Source organism: Juglans regia, chromosome 10 (assembly GCF_001411555.2).
Source record: "Juglans regia cultivar Chandler chromosome 10, Walnut 2.0, whole genome shotgun sequence".
Lineage (NCBI taxonomy): Eukaryota > Viridiplantae > Streptophyta > Magnoliopsida > Fagales > Juglandaceae > Juglans > Juglans regia.
The window spans coordinates 33,041,251-33,060,474 of NC_049910.1; the positions used below are offsets into that span (position 1 = coordinate 33,041,251).

General features: G+C 34.9%; 2 protein-coding genes across 3 annotated transcripts in view; one reads left to right on the forward strand and one right to left on the reverse strand.

The window, feature by feature from the left end:
• The window catches only part of LOC109009768 (acyl-protein thioesterase 2-like), a 24,682-nt gene extending 21,570 nt beyond the window's left edge, over window positions 1-3,112 (forward strand). The window contains exons 5-11 of one of the 2 annotated variants that reach the window (XM_035694576.1): window positions 228-264; window positions 419-488; window positions 706-810; window positions 1,778-1,928; window positions 2,024-2,106; window positions 2,619-2,712; window positions 2,801-3,112. In XM_035694576.1, coding sequence (XP_035550469.1) covers window positions 228-264; window positions 419-488; window positions 706-810; window positions 1,778-1,928; window positions 2,024-2,106; window positions 2,619-2,712; window positions 2,801-2,888 — 628 coding nt within the window. In that variant the 3' untranslated portion in view covers window positions 2,889-3,112. Of the gene's footprint in view, window positions 1-227; window positions 265-405; window positions 489-705; window positions 811-1,777; window positions 1,929-2,023; window positions 2,107-2,618; window positions 2,713-2,800 lie in introns of both variants that reach the window. The other variant, XM_018990383.2, reaches the window with a different exon arrangement.
• A 595-nt stretch (window positions 3,113-3,707) lies between these two features.
• Window positions 3,708-9,210, reverse strand: LOC109009769 (deSI-like protein At4g17486). The gene is made up of 4 exons (XM_018990384.2): window positions 8,802-9,210; window positions 6,390-6,677; window positions 4,273-4,353; window positions 3,708-4,145 (listed from the first exon to the last, which is right to left on the reverse strand). The coding sequence occupies exons 1-4, from the start codon at window positions 8,953-8,955 to the stop codon at window positions 3,997-3,999; spliced, it is 672 nt and encodes a 223-aa protein (XP_018845929.1). The 5' UTR covers window positions 8,956-9,210; the 3' UTR covers window positions 3,708-3,996.
• Window positions 9,211-19,224: the final 10,014 nt, after the last annotated feature.

Below are 19,224 nucleotides of genomic sequence, written 5' to 3' on the forward strand. Positions count from 1 at the left end.
CCTATTTCTTTGTGTAGTTGATGGAGTATTGGCATACTCAAATCTCATTAGCTTTTGCAGTGTTTGTTTCTAGTTTCCTCCTGGTTGGTGGGGTAAAAGGAGAATGAACGTCGAGTTTTGAGCATTTCTTTCCCACAGTTTGCATCTGTGCACATATTATAGAATTCCCACTTCTGGTTCAAATGTGGTCTAATTATCTTGTGTTTTTTCTTTCCTTCTTTTGGCAGCTGGTCCCAGCTATTGGAGACCCTTCCTCTTCCAAACGTAAGGAGAAGTAATTTTATTTATATTGGAACACTTGTAACTTATCACTTATATTAAAAAAGCAACACTTCCAACTCTTAATTTTACATTCCAGTGATTGGATTGAATTTTGTTTCGCTAAACTTTCATGTAATATATCAGTTACAATATGCAGATCAAATGGATATGCCCAACTGCTCCTACCCAGCCAATTACTGTTTTTGGTGGCTTTCCTTCCACTGCTTGTGAGTTGAATTGCTTTGAGATTTGTTCATTTAAATGTCTTCATAATGCCTGCTTTTTTGTAATATCTTGAGGCTGTACAAAGGATGTATTAAATAGACGGGGGGGAAATATCTATAGGTTGAATTTGTTGTGAAGGACGTGAAAGTGCTCTTTGTTGTAAACTTGGGTCTTGCTGCTTGTAATATCAGTCTGACTTGCTACCATGATGTAAATCAGGGTTTAATGTGGGTGACCTATCAGAAGATGCTCCTGATGATTTAGAGGGTTTGGATGCTTCAGCAGCACATGTTGCAAATTTGTTGTCAACAGAGCCCGCTGACAGTAGGTTTCTTTTGGGGCTTCGTAGGCAATATGTTACTGGTTGAAAAGATTTCATGAGTATTAAAACATTGAAGTACTAACACTCCATCGATTGCTGAAATTCTTGAGCAATAGAATCTTGCAACATGCAGTCTAACTCTCACTATTTTAATTTTATCCTGTATGCGTGTGTGTGTTTCAAAGCTCTTATCAGTTTCAAGATGTGGTCTTTTCCCCTTGTTATGCTCCAGCTTAAACGATGCTGGTCTTGACAGAACTTTTAAACTGGCTATACCTTCGATTATTATATCTTGTATGGGTTCTTTTATGTGAGCTTCTCAGAAAGGTTTCATACTATTGAGAGAAAAGTCTTTGCTAGACACCATGCAAATATCGTGTCCTCTTAACTATTTGCTTATATCTTCATTTATTTATGTTGATTAGCCTAGCCTTGATTGGCTTGTTTAAAGTGTTTCTAATATACCTTTAAGGTTTGTCTCTTTCTGAGTCACATTGCACTTCGTTCATGCCTGCTAGCAAGCATTATTTTGTGCATTATATATGTTCGAGCATTTTGTTTTACCAAGTTATCATTTTTTGAGTTGCATAATACGCTAAGAGGGTACCTCGAAATCCTATGGACATGAATTTTACTTGTTGAAAAAGCAAAGAACTTTTTTATATGGAATTTCATCTTGCTTCATATTTGAGTTAAAAAGAACTTTGTGAAGTTGCTTGTTCTTTATCAATGCTAATTTCCCTTTCGTGATATCATGTATGGCAATGACTGCATTTTGTGTTGTGAATCTTTTTTTTAGGGATTAACCTATATGAGAGAGAAAGAGGATTAGTTTATTTTTATAATTATGTGAAGTGCAGCCTATTTAAGATTTTAATTTAATAAATCCTAGTTAAAAAAAAAAAAATGAAGTGCAACTTGTTTTCATCTTGTAAGTTTGATGGAGCTCTCTGCATTTATTTTCTACAGTTAAACTTGGTGTTGGAGGCTTCAGTATGGGTGCAGCTACTGCACTATATTCTGCAACCTGCTTTACGGAGGGAAAATATGGGAACGGCAATCCATTCCCTGCCAAATTAAATGCAGTTGTTGGACTAAGTGGCTGGCTTCCATGTTCAAAGTTTGCATCCTATCAATCTGCCTTACTCATCTCAACTACGCACTATTTCTTTTTGTAAGTTTGAAACCTATGGTTATGAGTTATATTCTTTCCAGGACCTTGGCTAAGAAGTTGGAGGGGGTGAATGAAGCTGCAAGGCGTGCTGTGTCCTTGCCTATTTTGCTCTGTCATGGGAAAGGTATTTATAATCTTGCTATTCATAACCAAAGTGCGATGGCTCCAGCCTTTTCATTGCTGAATGATTTTCCTTAGGACCCGTTCGGATGTTGATATGGTCTGGTTTGGTCTCATCTCAGTATCCAAACACCACTCAAACACGAACATTTATCAATTTCACATTTTTAACTTTTTCATCAAATCATTACTTAATCATTACAACTTTCCCAAACTTCCAAAGAAAACACAAAAAACAATTAACATTTTTCAATTCCAAAACAAAAATAATATTTTCACTTTATAATATTCACTTTATAATATTTTTATTCAATTTTTTTTATAATATTTAATTCCAAAACAAAAACTCCATAAAGCATCTTAACTCAAACTATTTCATTACTAGTCACATACTATTTCATTACTATTCACAAATTTCTCATCTCATCTCGCCAAATTGTCTACGCACCGGCATTATGGCTTTAATGATGAAAGCTGTAGCAACTACTGAAATGATACAGCTATGAATTGTTTCAGGTGATGATGTGGTTCTTTATAAATTTGGTGAGAAATCCTCACAGTCCTTTAGTTCATGTGGATTTCAGGATGTGACGTTCAAAAGCTATAATGGGTATGCAGTTATAAATTACCATCAAAGCAATTGATAATTTTGATAAATCCAGATCAATGTTACAAGATTTTTGTGTTTCAATATGCAGGCTTGGCCACTACACAATACCTGTAGAGATGAATGAAGTCTGTGCTTGGCTAACCTCAAAGTTGGCACTTGAGGGGGCCTCTTCATAAGATTCAAATCTCGAGTAACAGCAAGAGAGCAGGAACAGGAAAACGGAAGGAATTGTAAGGAACAAATTTGGGGTGTCATGTACACATTACATTGTCATAATTCTATGGATATTGTTTTGATATTGTTTTGGCTGGTTGGCACCTGTATGAGCCATAATTATGTATTATAATACATTTATTTTGGTCATTGAAAATGTAAGTTTGGAATTTGGCATTCCATCGTATCTGCTGCTTTTGGCCTCTTTTCTCATATGCTGACACACCTAGTGACAAGTTAAAACATAGGCAAATCATTTAGCCACAAATGGATTACACAAAAGTAAATCCATAAATTGATGTGGCTTGATATGGTACGTCAGATTGTAAAATCACTTTTATCTTAAAATAGATCTAATGGATTTCATGAAACCACATCAGTAGATCTAACGGATCTAAAACATATATCTGACCCATGTTTTTGTCAAAAGATAAAGAAAAAGTTAGGAAATAGCAATCAAGCTCCTCTCTTTGGAGGGTACGAAAATAAGAAGGGACTTTTTGAAACTTACAATTGACGTTCCAACCCCAGTTAGGAACATATTTAAGATGCAATTTGTTTTGTTTTTAAGAAATGCTTATGCTTCATTATATATCATCCTTAATTACATTAGTTGATGTAGCGCAATTCAGTGATTTTCTTTTTTGTTAATCACTTAAATGCAAAAATTAATTAAAATATGTTCTTGGGATTGAATACACACACACTACACTCATCAGCTTAATTAATTAAAATATCCAGCGCTCATTGTCCAAACCAAGAAAGAGGTTCACCAAAATTGCTTCTTGAAACTGAAGTAGACCGCCATCTTTTAGTTCCAAGTTCATAACACACGACATAGTATTCGGATTGAGATATCATTTACCCTTTACAAAAAGCCTCATGAAGAACCCCGACAAATAATCAATTTCAACATTTCATGTTTTTCAGTTCTAAACAAATGAAAAACATTTTTGAAACATAAGGGGACGAAAAGTGGAAATATGAATAAATTACAGGCAATCAAATGAAAAGTTTTGAATGCAAGCATGACAATAATGGTTGTTGAGGAGAATGATTCTGTTCCTCCGTTCAGAGAGGCAGCTCAGTTTCAATGGTGCGCTCTATAACAAATGCCACCTCACCACTTATAGCCAATGGGGGCAGTAGGCTCTTCTCTTGATCATCAAATTCTATTGACTCACGTGCCATGGGGGTTGATAGATATTCTGTACCATTTTCTAAAACCAACAAAAAGAAGGAATTAAATAACAAAAGTTTTTCTCATGCCTATGGTAAAGGAATCTGGACTAGATGTGGAACCAAACAAAATTATATTGATGAAAGATTCAAGAAAAGAATGCTCACCTGAACAGTCATGGTATTCAGGCAGCTGTTTAACAGTAGATACTTGAAGGCTTTCTGGAAGCAGACAACTACATAAAGCACCTGATAAAAAAGCTTCAGTTAAATCTGAACATCATATCTATACTTAGGATAAAGGAGCGAGTTTTGCATTTTCTAGTAGTTGTGCTGATGAAATTGCCCCTATTTTCAGAATTTTATAGAGTTATTTGATCATGTAAAAAAACTTATTCGTTGTACATTATCGTCAATTTATATATCTGACATGATGCTCACTAACCCCAGAACTCAAAATTTGTTCAAACATCTAACCGGACATGGAAAACCGCACTTGTTACTGACACTGAGATTGTAAAATTGACTGGCATAATCAAATGCCAGTCCACTTTTTGTGGCTATTTTACGAAATTGACTCTATCATTACCATGCAAGCACTTTGCTTCCAATATTGCTAGCCTAGTGGCGAGTACTTCATCTCCCGTGGTGCTTGCTAGGGGAGCAAGCCTTTTGCCTCTTGTTGTGCTCGCTCTCACCCTTTACATACCCCGTGGTGCTTGCCTACGGTGTGAACACTTTGCTTTCGGTATTGCTTACTTGGCGGCGAACACTGTGTCCCTCGTGGTGCTCGCCTATGGTACGAGCACTTTGCTTTCGATATTGCTCACCTGAGGGCGAGCACTCTGCCCCCACCCCCAGGTGCTACTTGTCTCTGGACAAGCACTTTCCCACCCTTATTGCTCCGCACGGCCTCTAGTTGGGGGGGGGTGTTGGGCAGGGGGGCTCACCTATAGTACAAGCACTTCGCTTCCTGTTGGGCTCGCTTGGGGGCAAACGCTTTGGCTCACATGAGGCATGAGCACTTTTCATATCCATGTTGCTTGCAAGGCGTGAGCACTTTGCTTTCAATATTGCTCGCCTAGTGGCGAGCACTTCTTGTCTCGCAGTGCTCCCCTAGGGAGCGAGTCCTTTGCCTCTCGTTGTGCTTGCCCGGGGTACAAGAACTTTGCCCCTTGGTGCTCGCCTCGGGCGAGCACTTTACATCCATTGTGGTACTCGCCTGGTGGCAAACACTATGTCCCTCGTGGTGCTCGCCTACGGTATGAGTACTTGTGCTTGCCTATAGTTCGAGCATTTTCTCTCTCCACGTTGCTAGCCAAGGAGCACTTTAGTTACCTTGGTGCTCTCCATGTTACTCGCCTAGGGGCAAACACTTCAGCTCGCGTTGTGCTCACATGGAGTATGAGCATTTTTTATTCCCTTGTTGCTCCCAGAGGTGGCGAGCACTTTTAACTCTCGTTGTGCTTGCCCCATTTTGATCCCCGTGGAACTCGCCTAGTGGCGAGTACTTTGTTTTCGGTATTGCTCGCTTGGTGACGAGCCATTTGCCTCTTGTCGTGCTTGCTTGGCATACGAGCACTTTGCCCCCCATGGTGCTTGCCATGGGGTGAGCACTTTACTTCCCATAGGGCATGCCTGGTGGTGAGTACTTTGGCTCTTGTGGTGCTTGCCTAAGGGCGAGCTTTGTCCCTTTCCACGTTCCTCACTAAGGTGCTAGCCCAAGCGAGCACTTTTTCTCTCAACTTTGCTCACCGAGGTGGCAAGCACTTTGCTTCACACCGTGCTTGCCTGGGGTGGCAAGCACTTTGATTCCCTTGGTGCTCTCCATGTTGCTTGCCGGGGCGATCACTTTCCCTCCCCACACTAATGCTGAGGTGGCAATTTTGTTCTCTATTGTGCTTGCCAGGGGGATGAGCTCTTTCCCTCTTCATGATGCTCGCGGAGGTGGCGAGCATCACACAAGTTCACGAGGCTCCCCGAGGTGGCAAGCACGTACTCCTGCGGTGCTGGCCAGGGGAGCAAACACTTTGTCTCTAGTTAAAGAATAACAATGAGTTTTCGTGTCAATCTCTAATGTTTTCAATCTTGAACACCCACTACACGCTTGAACATGAAACTCTAATATTTTAGATCTTTGGATGCAGCAATAGAGCTGATTGCATCATTTCCAGTTCATCACCACAATGGAAACTTAAGAACAAAACAAAAGGACAGATACAGAGAAGTGAATAACTGAAATAATGGAAAGAAGAAAGATCAGTTGATGGAAATATTGTTTGTACCTGCTCGGGCAAGTCGATTCACCCACCCTGGGATGTGTTTTCCTGTCAATCTCCACGAGATGTCATCTGTAAAATGGTTGCAGTTCTTGGAAATGAGGTGATAGGTATCCCCATGATACTCAGAAGCTACATTCTCAAGAAATTTCCGGAAATCAAATGGAACCATGGTTATGCGGCCCAATGGGATGGAACATCGGTAAATAAAACCTGGGCAACTCCTTGGTTCCACTTCAAAAACTCCACTTGCTGGGAGGTCATGAGCTCCAAATCCATACTCCTTCCCATGGACTTTCCATAAACATTGGCACAGGTAGTGTGATACATTAGATTTAAAATTAACAACCAAAACTGAAAAAAGAAAATTGCAACGACTTCAAGAGTCGTTCAAATAAAAAGATTGTAAACATTGCTTTAATTTGTATAAGAACTAGTCCTAAAAGCACTTGTGTCAACATATCTGAAATAGAAACCACAATTTCCTGTAGGTTGGGAAACATATTATTTTGATTGAACAGACTTTGCACATCGAACTCAAATTATCCAAATCTCTATGTTTCTCATCCTTACACATTCAAAATGATAATTCTCATAATTCAAACATTTAATAGATTTAGAATATTTTCTCCATTCATTTGGTTAGAACAAAAATACAAGAGAAAGAAGAGCATGTACCATCCACCCTATTAGGCAGTTAGACAAAATTATTACAATGTGATATCACATACTGAGTATAGGTGGTAAATGAGATACCACGTTGCTTGGGATAAAAAAGTTCTTACTGTTTATAATGTTTCCAAGGGACACTAATTGTACCATTGACTAATCCTTTTGAAGTATGAGCCCAGACGAAACTTGAGCCTTCCTTGGATCGTTACTTGCTTCCAGAAAAGTATTCTAAGAATATCAAATTGACAGAACTGAACTGTGCAATATCAGTAAAACTGTGTCCTTTGCGGTAAGTTAATTTTGTTCTAATCTATGGCACCTAACATTCAGAACACCCCCTTTTCTTAATTTAGGTAAAACTGAAGTACAATATTTCACATTTCTTCAAGGTGTTCTGACTTGTATAGCGAAAAGTACATGCCTCAGCAAAGATGCCTTTTCAAATTAGAGCCTATCTATGTGACCGAAGGGCCTCCAGAAACACGAGTCCTATATATTTAATCCATTTTCTAAGTAGCTACCACCAAACCGAGGTACTATATAATGGCATGCAAAGAGTACTTGGCATATGCAAGCTAATGCATCAGTAACAGTTATTAATAGATCATAATTGTTTTGGTCAATAACCGATACAATTGAATGAAAGTATGTTTATCAAGCATACCAAAACTTGCATACAAATCACATCAAACTAAATGATAGCACTCATACAACTCAAATCAGACTAAATGATAGCACTCATACAACTCACATCAGACTAATAAATAGCACTCATTTTCTCCAAAGTATTTTTAATCAAAATAACCAAAAAAATTATGATCTATTAATACCTGGTACTTATAAGCATTTGCTTGCATGTGATATAATTGAATGAAAGTACGTTCATAAAGCATGCCGCCACAACTTGCATACAACTCACATCAGACTAAGAACTGGTTTGGATAGCAAGAGTCTCTCATCTTATCTCATCTCATCTCAATATCCAAACACCACAATTATAAATACTTTTCAATTTCAAATCTTCAACTTTTTCATCTAATCATTACCTAATCAATACAACTTTCCCAAACTTTTAAACAAAATACAAAAAACAATTCAACTTTTTCAAATCTCAAAATAAAAATTATATTAAAAAATAATATTATAACAATATTATAACTTTATAATATTTTATTCATATTTTTCTCTCTCATTTTTCAAAACTCCATAAAACACTAACTTAAACTATTTCACTACTATTCACAAATTGTTTTATTATTATTCATAGATCATCCCATCTCACTATCAAACCAGGCCCAAATGATAGCATTCATTATCTGCAAAATATTTTTAATCAAGATCAATTAGTTCATACTACTTAAAAAAAAAACTCATATTCCATACATAACGAAATGAAACTCCATTGAAAAGAAATACTCGAGTAATGGTTTGAGAAAACCCCCACAAATTCCATCTTCTATCTTTTCCATGCAACCATTCAAATCCACCGTCCGCAAAGCAGCAAACCAAAAGCCGGGGCGCCGGGAGGGGGGAGGAGGGGGGGATCAAACAAAAACCAAATATACATCGCATACTTAACAGAGAATAGAAGCAAATGAAATGAGGCGAATAAAAATTACGAAAACTCACATACAACATCATCAAGAAACAATAAAACAGACTGAGCCAACGCCCGATGACCACAACCTGTAAAAACAAATAGCCATAGCATTTCAGGGGAAAAAAAAAAGATTTTCTGCAACTAACCTTCAATACCGGAATGAAAGACTCCGAAACCGAACCAAGAAGTGTAATTGTTAATAGGGGTGAGATCGTAGACGTTCAGAACCACCTGGGTCTCGCTGTTTTTGTTGTTTCCATCATATTCAGAGGCCGAGCTCGAAGAGCACTCTGCCCCCATTTCCACAACTTTCTTTAAACTCAAACCAAAAAAACTCTGTTTTTCCTTCCCGGCGCATGGGAAAGAGATGTGAGCCTCAGAGATCCATCTCCGTTCTCCGGGCAGAGAGGAACAGAGAAGAAGGTATCGGTTTGCTGGCAAACGTGGGAAAGGACAAGATGGCTTAAGTTTGTGTGCAAACGCACCGCTATTATTTCTCCAGCGTCTTTTTAATTCGTAACTCGTTTTCTTGAAGAAAAAATAAACAGACAAATAATGTTCGCCTGGAAATAAAGTCGGGAAGCGCTTTTGATAAAACTGAATAAAGATCATATTGATATAAAAAAAAAAATTAAATTTTTAAAAATAGATTCCACTTTTTTAAAATTAGTTTGCGTTGATTGAATATTCTATTATTGTATTTAATATTATTTTTATGTAAATTTTAGATCTATTCATTTTAAAAAAAAATAGTATATAAAGATTGTATACTCCAATACTGTATCTAACATTATCAATTAAATAAATTCATAACTCGATTGAAGTTCTGCTCAACGAGTTTAACTTTCGGGTTGTGAATGATTCGTCTATTTCATTTTGTATATTTGAATAGTTCTATTTGAAAATCTTCACACCACACATCACTCATATAATATAATTTAATTTTATAAATATATTTTAAAATTTAAATCTTACAAATCAAATTGTAACATATGAAATTATGTGCGATATAATTTAGAGATTAAATATTAAAATATTCTATATAATTTGTTTTTTTGAAACATTGGTCCTTATACTTATGAACTCTAAACTTTTATGCTTACAACTAGAGGTGATAAACGGTCCGGACCGAGATTTAGACCGGTCCGATCTGGTCCATATTTTAAAGGACCGAAAACATTCAGTCCGGTCCACGTTCCACGGTTTTTTCAGACCGAACCGAACCGGACCAGACCGAATGAAAAATTAAAAAAATATATTTTTTATATATATTTTATATATAATAATTGTACAATTAACAATATAAATTTTTAAATATATTATTAATACTTGTTAATATTCTATAAATTAACAATATTTTATATATATATTCATCTAACCTATCACTATTAACAATATAAAATTTTAAATATGCTATTAACACTTGTTAATATTCTATGAATTAATAAATATATACTATCAATTAGTTAATTATATATAAATTAATAATATAATTTTCATCTAATTTATTATCATTGACCATATAAAATATTTTTTTATTGAGTTTGTTACATAATCTACATTAATAAGTCACTTAATTTAATTTAGTATTTTAAATAAATTTTTTTATTAATTATTTAAAAAAAAAATAGGCCGGACCGACTGCGGTCCAGTCCCTTTGGGTGTTCAGTCCGGTCCGATCTGGAAAAATGATAGACCGAAAATATTCGATCCATCGCCGGGCTGGGCCGGACCGTTTGCGGCCCTACTTACAACTTTGATCATTCTATAAAAATTAAACAAAATGAGCCAAAGCACTACACTAGCATTCATACAAGAAAAATGCTGAATGCAACCGACCCCCACAATCGGTGTGTAATCGCCTCATCATTATAATAAAACGGTGTGTTTCATTTAAATGAGAGATGAAAATTGAGAGACCAAATGGGGAGGAGGGATTGAGTAAAACGGTGTGTTTCAATTAGTTTTTCAAAACATACCGTTTTGAGTGAAATCGAGAGGCTTCTCCCTTCTCCATGCGTCCCCTTGTCCCTAACCTTAATACCATCAACGTTCCTCTTCTTTCCTGAAGCCAGCGACCTTTGTTCATTCACCATGCCCCAATCTTATTCTCACAAATCAAAACAAAACATAAGGCAGCTCACACACCAAAACAAAATGGAAAGAAGCGATTTTGATTTCAAACGCGCAACAACATTCTCGTATAGCTTCCATTCCCACTTGCTTCAGTCTTCAGCTACCTCCTTGACCTCCATTTTTTTTTTCAAACCTCCATTAGCTTTGTTTTATTCTTGTATTGTATTGAGATTTGCTCAGGATTAAAAAAAAAAAAAATCGATGATTAATCTCCACTTATATGATTGTTCCTAATCCATTTTTTAAGTCCGTGTAGCAATATTTGATACCCCCACCACCGGCATTCAACCCCTTTCATCTTCCAACTTATTCAAATCTCTCTCAAGCCCATCGATATTTTTTATAAATGGCACTCCATTTGCCATCATTTTGGGCAAGAGTGTTCCAGCAATTAAAAAAATTCTCCTCCAAAAATTAAAATGCTTTGCAGTCAGTTGGTACCTCCCGTTCTTCAGTCGAAATGCTCTGCAATCGAGCATCGGTTTGGGTCTTTTTCAGTCACTTGAAATCCTCTGCAGAAATAGGTTTGGGCGTTTTTCAGCCACTCCAAATGCTTTGTAGAAATGAGTTAGTCCTTCCTTCTTTCTTACACTCTAGGTTTCAGTCCAGTCCTTTCTTCTTTCTTCAGTCGCTGGTTTAGATGCTGGTTCTTCTTCAGTTGAACCCTTGTTTTCGTTTCGTTTCATTTTTTTTAATTACTATTAGAAGCTGACGTGGCAACTCGGTTACACGGCGCTTCCGCATGGCCGGTTGTATGTGGAACAACTATTCATACAAAGGGCTGGATTGGGCTTTCGTTAGAAGACTTAGCTAGTTTGGATCTCAAACATATCTCAACTCATTTCAATTCATCATTACAATTTTTTCAAATTCTAACACAAAATATAATAAACAATTTAACTTTTTCAAATCTCAAAATAATAATAATATTAAAAAATAATATTCTAACAATATTTTATCATCTAAACTCAACTCAACTCAGTTCAACATCCAAACAATATTGTTTAAGACTTTTTTTGACAAATTTGTTTGGGTGTTACATATAAATAATTTATTTGAAGGCCATTAAGTCATACACCATCCATGTATCATAATTCTAATATATTTGCTCACCAGAATGCGGCCAAAATCTTTTAAATCCAAATATAATTAAGCATCTACATTTTTAAGGAATTGCAAGTTTTATTGATTGTGCTTTCAACATCCATCATTTTAATCATGAAAAATGTTAAATGTACTTAAAAAAAATTTACAAAAAATTTACTTTTCCACATGTCAGTTATTGATATCCTAAAAATCAAAAATTTGAAATTCAAAAGAAAACTAAAAAAATGAGCCTTGTAAATAAAATTATAAGTACATGTAGCACTACACTTTATTCATCCTATAAATATTCTTTTTTTTTTCTAAGCAAACTCGATATATTATAATTAAGGGATACATAAATACATAAGTAAGGGGTAGAGGAACCCTGATAAACACCCATTCTTAACTAATGCATCACTAAAAAAAAAAAAATTAATGGACCCTAGAAACAAATAAATGTTTCATGCCCTTCCCTATTAAGTGGGAGCCGTACAAAGTAGCAGTTTTTATACAATCCGAGATTAAGATTGTAGTTGTATGACCATAGGCCATGGTGATTGTAGTGACTACATTTTGTCTTGAAGTGGCTATTGGAGAAGTCATTTGTCTTGTCTTCACGATCATGTGGCCAAATAAGACAACTCTTATAATAAAAAACTAGTTAAAAAATTCAAACTCCATAGTGCTATACATTGTTGCACATATCTTGTGGTTGTTAGAACATTTTATTGAACTCTTTACATATAAGAGTATTCTAGCAAAATCTGAAAAAAACAGTGATTGAGCTGAAATCTTGCATATTCTATACATTTAGAACTAATATATTTTAATTATTACGTTACATTATTATTGGTTTTAGATGTAAAAATGGTTAAAATGCAAAAATCTAAGTTGTGATTTAAATTGGTTTATAGCATAGTTTATGCATAATTTTATAACTTGTGATTTAATTTAGCTATATTTTTTCACATATATAACACAGTTTTTGATATTTTATTCTTCATTTTTTATTTTTTATTTTTTCTAATTTCTATTATATATATATATATATAGGTGAAGAATGCATATATAAAAGAAAATAAGTCAAAAAGGTCAAAAGCAAAAGACATGACCCAATTTCTATTACAAAAAATCTACTCAACTTCCTACTATTCATACAACCTCCACACTCCACATTATTTTTAATTTTTATTATTTTTTTCTTTTATTAAATATTTATTATATAAATAATGAATAAAAAAATTAAAATAATTTAAAAAGAATAAACTCAAAAAAAAATTTAAAAAAAATATTAAAAATTTACAAAATTTAAAAAAGTGTGGAGTGTGGAGTGTGGTGGAGGTTGTGTAGCAAAACTCTTTCTATTATGGGATTTCGACTAGAAGTGGTGGCCTTATGGTTTTTACGGACGCAAATGTGCGCACGCCAAAAGAATAAAACGCCACAACGGAAGTTGATTTTATTGGGGGTTTTTTTGGAAGAAACGGACGAAAAATAAAGAGGGCAGCAAATCCTTTTTATTCTTTTTTCTTTCAGTTTGAGGGAACACACACAGAGTAACGCCAAATGTAGAGACATTGAAGAACTTTGAGGAGTCCAACGTTTGTCGCTGCCCAGCCTCCTCCACTGCTTTCTATCTTTATCTCCATCTATTTAGCTTGCTCTTTTCTTTTCCTAATCTCTATTTAATTTTATAATCATTTGAGTTTAGAAATTTTATTTTCAGTATGTTTAAGTTTGATGTAGTTATTTTTCTTGCTCTTTTAAGTTTTCATTTAACAGTGATTACAACTGCTATTGATTAATTTTGAGAATTTGTGATTTGAATAAAATGATAAACTATAGAATCTTGATTTTGGGGCTATTCAATTCTCAGTTTGTATTTTGTTAATTACTTTCTAATCTAGTTTAATTCTTAGCTTAGTTTTATTAATCTCTTAGTTCTATTGCATATTAGATTAATTAAAACTTAATTAGGACTTAAATAATTTCAATTTTATTATTTAATTTTCAGATTAATTAAGATTGTTTAGTTTAGTTGATTCATTGATTGTTAATTTCAATTTGTTAGACTTTTACATTTCATTTCGATACTCAAAAATTCAAAAATATGAATCTAGTCCATGACTAGTGTCATTTTCATTCCCGTTGCACTCTTTCATTCATTGCACATGCCACCACTTTTATTTTCTCTTTGTGAATATTTTCATAATTTTTAAAGAGTTTGATTTTAAGCAACTTTTCCTGAGGAGACGATTTAGGAATTTATTCTTAATTATTACGTGACACCCTCCTGCACTTGGGATAACCTTTGTACTAATTTTTTAGTGAGTCAAGTTTTTGACGTCGTTGCCAAGGAAAAATCTGAAAAAAGCAGTAAGGAAAACGATAAGGAAAGTAGTAAAATAGTGGCGAAAAATGACATATTATAGTTTGGACCAACTTCGATAGACTTCAAAAATTGTGATGACGCATAGGGGCCCACGCGCCTATCTCTTTGCAGCCACAGTAGTAAGATATGAACGATCTGATGGTGGTGAGTCCGTTGGTCCTGTGTGTGTGGTGAGAAATTCTCCCAGAAAGGGTGGCGCATAAGGCCCACTAGTGGCGTTTTTCGCAAAACCCGCCACTTCTCTCTGAATGATTTGTGTCTCTCGAATGTTGTTGGAAAACTGCAAATTTGCCTTTTTTGGCCTTGGAGAAAGCAAAACAACTAAGAAATGAGAACTAACTTTATAGACAAAGTTGGTACATGGAGAAAGAAGAGAAGGAAAGGGAGAAGGAGGAGGAAGCCGAAGCCTCACCCTCCTTTCCGGCAATAAACTAGATCTAGGTTTGGAGGCTTTTTACGATAGAGAGACATCATTCTATAAATATTCTACTAGAAGTATGTTAACTATGAGATGTTAACTCCAATGATAAAATGACACACATAACAAGTTTAAAAAAAAAAAATAGAAACCTAGGTAAGTTTAGGTCTAACTGAAGCACAGCTTGGAGCAACCCAAGCAATAGTTGGCTCTCAACCAAGGGCAACCTGGGTCATCACGAATTAGGTGACCATGGTCATAGGATCCAAGCTGCAACTTGGGTCGTAGCCTAGGCTTTGTGCATGTTTGAGATTGCGGTAGAAAAAATAGTATATAGTTTTAGGACTTATAACTTATAGCTTAAATAATAAGTTCTATTATTAAAAAAAATTATTTATTGTTTAGTAATCATACGTCTAAAGCACTTTAAAATCTAATGCATTTGTTTGGAAACAAGTTAAAAAAATACTTTTTGTGATAGAAATGATGATCATTTGATTTCTTAAAAATTATGACCATATCTTTTAAAATTTGAAAGTTATAATGTAACAACCCGGCCCAACAATTCTAAAATTAGAATATTGATAATTTTTTTAGGCCTAAATTATAGTTAATTGACCATATTTGATAAGCCCACGAGTTATTAAAATTATGTTGTTCTCTAAGAACTTTAATTAGGCTCATATGCGTAAAGTTTGTTCCGATAGATTATAAATCTTCATTGGGCTTAATAATTAAGTTAAAGTTCAGTTAACAATTACAACCTAAAATGGAGCCAAGCCATTAGGCTCTAGATTGTATTGTAACTCAACCTCATTTATTTTCACAGATGAAATGAAATGAGATGAGATATGTGTGAATAATGTTGAGATATGTGAGTTGAGATGAGATGAGATAGTTTTGTTACAATGTGTGTGTTTGTTTATAGAGATGAGACGAAAATGTTTTGACTTTTTTGTAGTATTTGATAAAGAAGAAAAACTAGGACCCACCAATTATTCTGTATTTTTTTGGGTAATATTTTTAGAGTGTGTTTGAAAAATATGGGAAGCAGACAATCAATTTAACCAATGGTAGACGACCCGTACGAGACAAGCAGATAGTCAATGAATTGAGATAAAATATTGTCAATGAACAGTCAATGACGTAGACAGCAGATGAGAGAAACAAAGGAGAGGGTTGGACGCAGCTTTTTGTGTATAGTACAGTTAATGAACAATGATAAAATAATGAGAGATGAACTAAGATAAAAAAAAAAAGAAAAAAAAAGTGAGATAAAAGATGGGTGTTTGTTTTCAGAGAGTGTCTAACCATACAAAACTTGAGAAAAATTTTCAAAGTTTTGTGTTTCATCTCTAAAAACAAACGAGGGAGCACATCTTCACCTTCCAATAGGATTCACATCTCAATAGAGTTCCCTCTCAATAAGGATTACAATTCTAGAGCCTTTCGCATTAAAATTCCCAAACGTAATTTCCTTCTATATATACCCACATTACCTCATGCACATGCCGTTATCTTTTCCATGAACCTAGGGTTGCTGAACCAAATCTTCACACACAGAGCACTAGCCCCAACAGCAAACTACCTCCTTCCTCAACTATAGTTGCAACTGTCCATAACCTAGACTCTTTCACGTTGCCTCCCCTTCACGATCAACCGGTCTACCCAAGCCCCCATGAACGACCAGTACACCACCCCTCAACCTTCACGTTAAAGACTTTCTCCCCCACGCCGCAGTAGCCACGTCCAGCCCTTCATGTCACTCACTGCACAACAGTGCCACGAAAAGGCAGAGAGCCACTCTGCCATTGGATCGTTGCAAGCTAATAACAACGGAACCACCCAACCCCATAAACCACGACACTAACCACCACCATTCCTCCCTCACAGCCCATGGCCAAATCACTCACAACGCACGTCCGAAAACAACCTAAGACACCACACCCCTACCACACAATTGCACCGAGAACTACCAAGCAACAAAGTCCCTGCCACCCTTTTTTGTTTTACCCAACACCAAATGGAAACTAGCGATATACAAGAAGCCCGAGCATCCTCTGTTTATAACCCCATAAAACAGAGTATCCAAACCAGCCACTGCACCTACGCTGCCGACTACAGAAGCTCCACCATCGTGCCGAGATTACACTCGCCAAGCTCTCCAATCTTGAGCCACCGATGAATCACTTAGCTCTACCCGAGCCCACCGTAGGCCACGGACAAGCCTCACAGCCAAATTGAAAGCCTCCGTAAGCCACAGACGTTTCATGGTAAGTAGAATGATCATACTCTTACACGTATGTACGGTAAACGACATGTCTTTTATAAAAATATTATGCATGTAGGCCCTCCATTGGAAGCCTATTTTTACGTACCCAAGTCATGATAAAACTATGAAAGTCCATTATTTTACGTGAAGAATTATGCATTAAATTATTTATAAAAATTCATAATTTTATGAAAAGAGTTATGCATAAAAAGATTTATGAAGTCCTGATTTGATGTGAGAGTTATGCATTAAAATATTTATAAAAAGCCATGCAAGATTTTATGTGAAGATTTATGCATTAAAATATTTATGAAAAATCACGACTTAATATGAGGAAACATGTATCATGGAAGTTTTATGGAAAAATGCAATTTTATTTGAAATCTATGATATGACAAGTATGCAAGTATGATTATGATGAAGTATGAATGATAAGATATGTAATGACCTATGTTATGATATGAAAAAGGTACCATATATTATGGGCATACTGCATTGCCAGATTGCACATGCTGGTAGTGCACCAAATGTGTCTTCCTTATGTATGGATTCCACAACCAGCGGTTATGGGCGGAATCAAAATCTGCTTAGATTCACTAACCCTAACTCACATGAGTCATCAATAGGTATCGGCCTATGACAAGCGAAAGATAAGTTCAAGTTCATGTTATTTACGTATGTATTTATAAGTATGTATATTTTTCAAGAAACTTTATGTTTATTATGTTTATTGTATGCTGTGTTGCTTATTGAGTATTCAATTCATTTTTGTATATTTTTATGTTAAACCACCATAGGTGATGACATTTATGAGAATAGAACTGCAGGATAAGATTTGGCTCAAGGAGGCAAGACAGAGGCCTAGATAGTTTATGTCATGCTCAGTTTTATGATTTAAATTTTAATAAGTTATTTTGATAAGCACATGAGATTTTATTGAATTTAAAATAAGTGATTCCGCATACTCTCTTTTGAATTTTAAGTATTTAATAAAAATTGACTTATTTATTATGAAATCTTTTATATTTGGCATTTCATTAGAAAAAAAGTTTTTAAGTTCAAGTTTAGTAGAACACAGGTTCCCCAAAAATTCTAAACGTGACTTTGGGAGCGGGGTGTTACATGTAATTATCTAAAAATTGTATGAATATTTTCGTCCATTGACAATCTTTTTAAAATTTGATTACATTTCGGATTATCTGGAAAAGCACGTTTGTAGATGTTTTTCCTCAAACGTACTTTTTAGCTCATTTGAGATTAAAAAATACTTTAATATATAGTGATAAATGGTACAAGAAAGTCTTACATCATACACATTTACCTAACCAATATGTGATTTGTCATTTTTTCTTTTTATTTAAACACACACATATTAAAATTATAAGATTTAAATTTTAAAACTTATCTTCCAAAACAAATTATGCTATGTGTATGATGTGTTGTGTAAAGATTTTCAAATAAAATTATTCATGTAAAACTTGTCTAGGGTGTATTTTTAAGAGAAATAATATTTTCAGTCTTAGGATGCGCAAATCTCACGCACTTAGGGTTGTAATTGAGCCGAGCCAAGCCGGTCTTTGGTTTGCCGAGCTCGACTCGACTCAAAATACTTAAGCTCGAGATTTTTATTTATTCTTTGTTCAAGCTCGACTTATTAAGCTAAATTTCCAACTCGAGCTCGAGCTCGTCCAAAAAACGATCTCGAATTGTTTATTTTTTATTTTATTTTTTGAATAAGATTTAATAATTAATAAATTAGATAGATAAAAAATAAAAGATATAATATTGAATTTATACAACTAACAAGTAGAAGCTCTATTGAATTATAAGATTTTAAAAATTTATAAATAATTAATATCTAATTAGTTAATATTTATCCATAATAATAATATATTACATGTATACAGAAATTATTAATACATACACATAATATGATAGAATAAATATATGAATGAGTTTTAATTGAGTCGAGTTAACGAGTCGACTCGGACATAAACGAGCGGGCCTTAACAAACCTTAGCCGAGTTAAGTTTTGTTAGGTATGTATCATTTACTAATCAAGTATGTATCTACTTTCATGGGTGGCTTTTTTTTTTTTTTTTTTTTTACGAGTCGAGTTTGATTTGAGTTTAACCGGATGAGTACCGAGTGGACTATCCAATAGACTGGTTCATTTATAACCTTATGCGCACTCATTTTGAAGAAAATAGATAAATCTGAGATCCACATGAAAGAAAAATTATTTTTTAATCGTAAATCTCATTT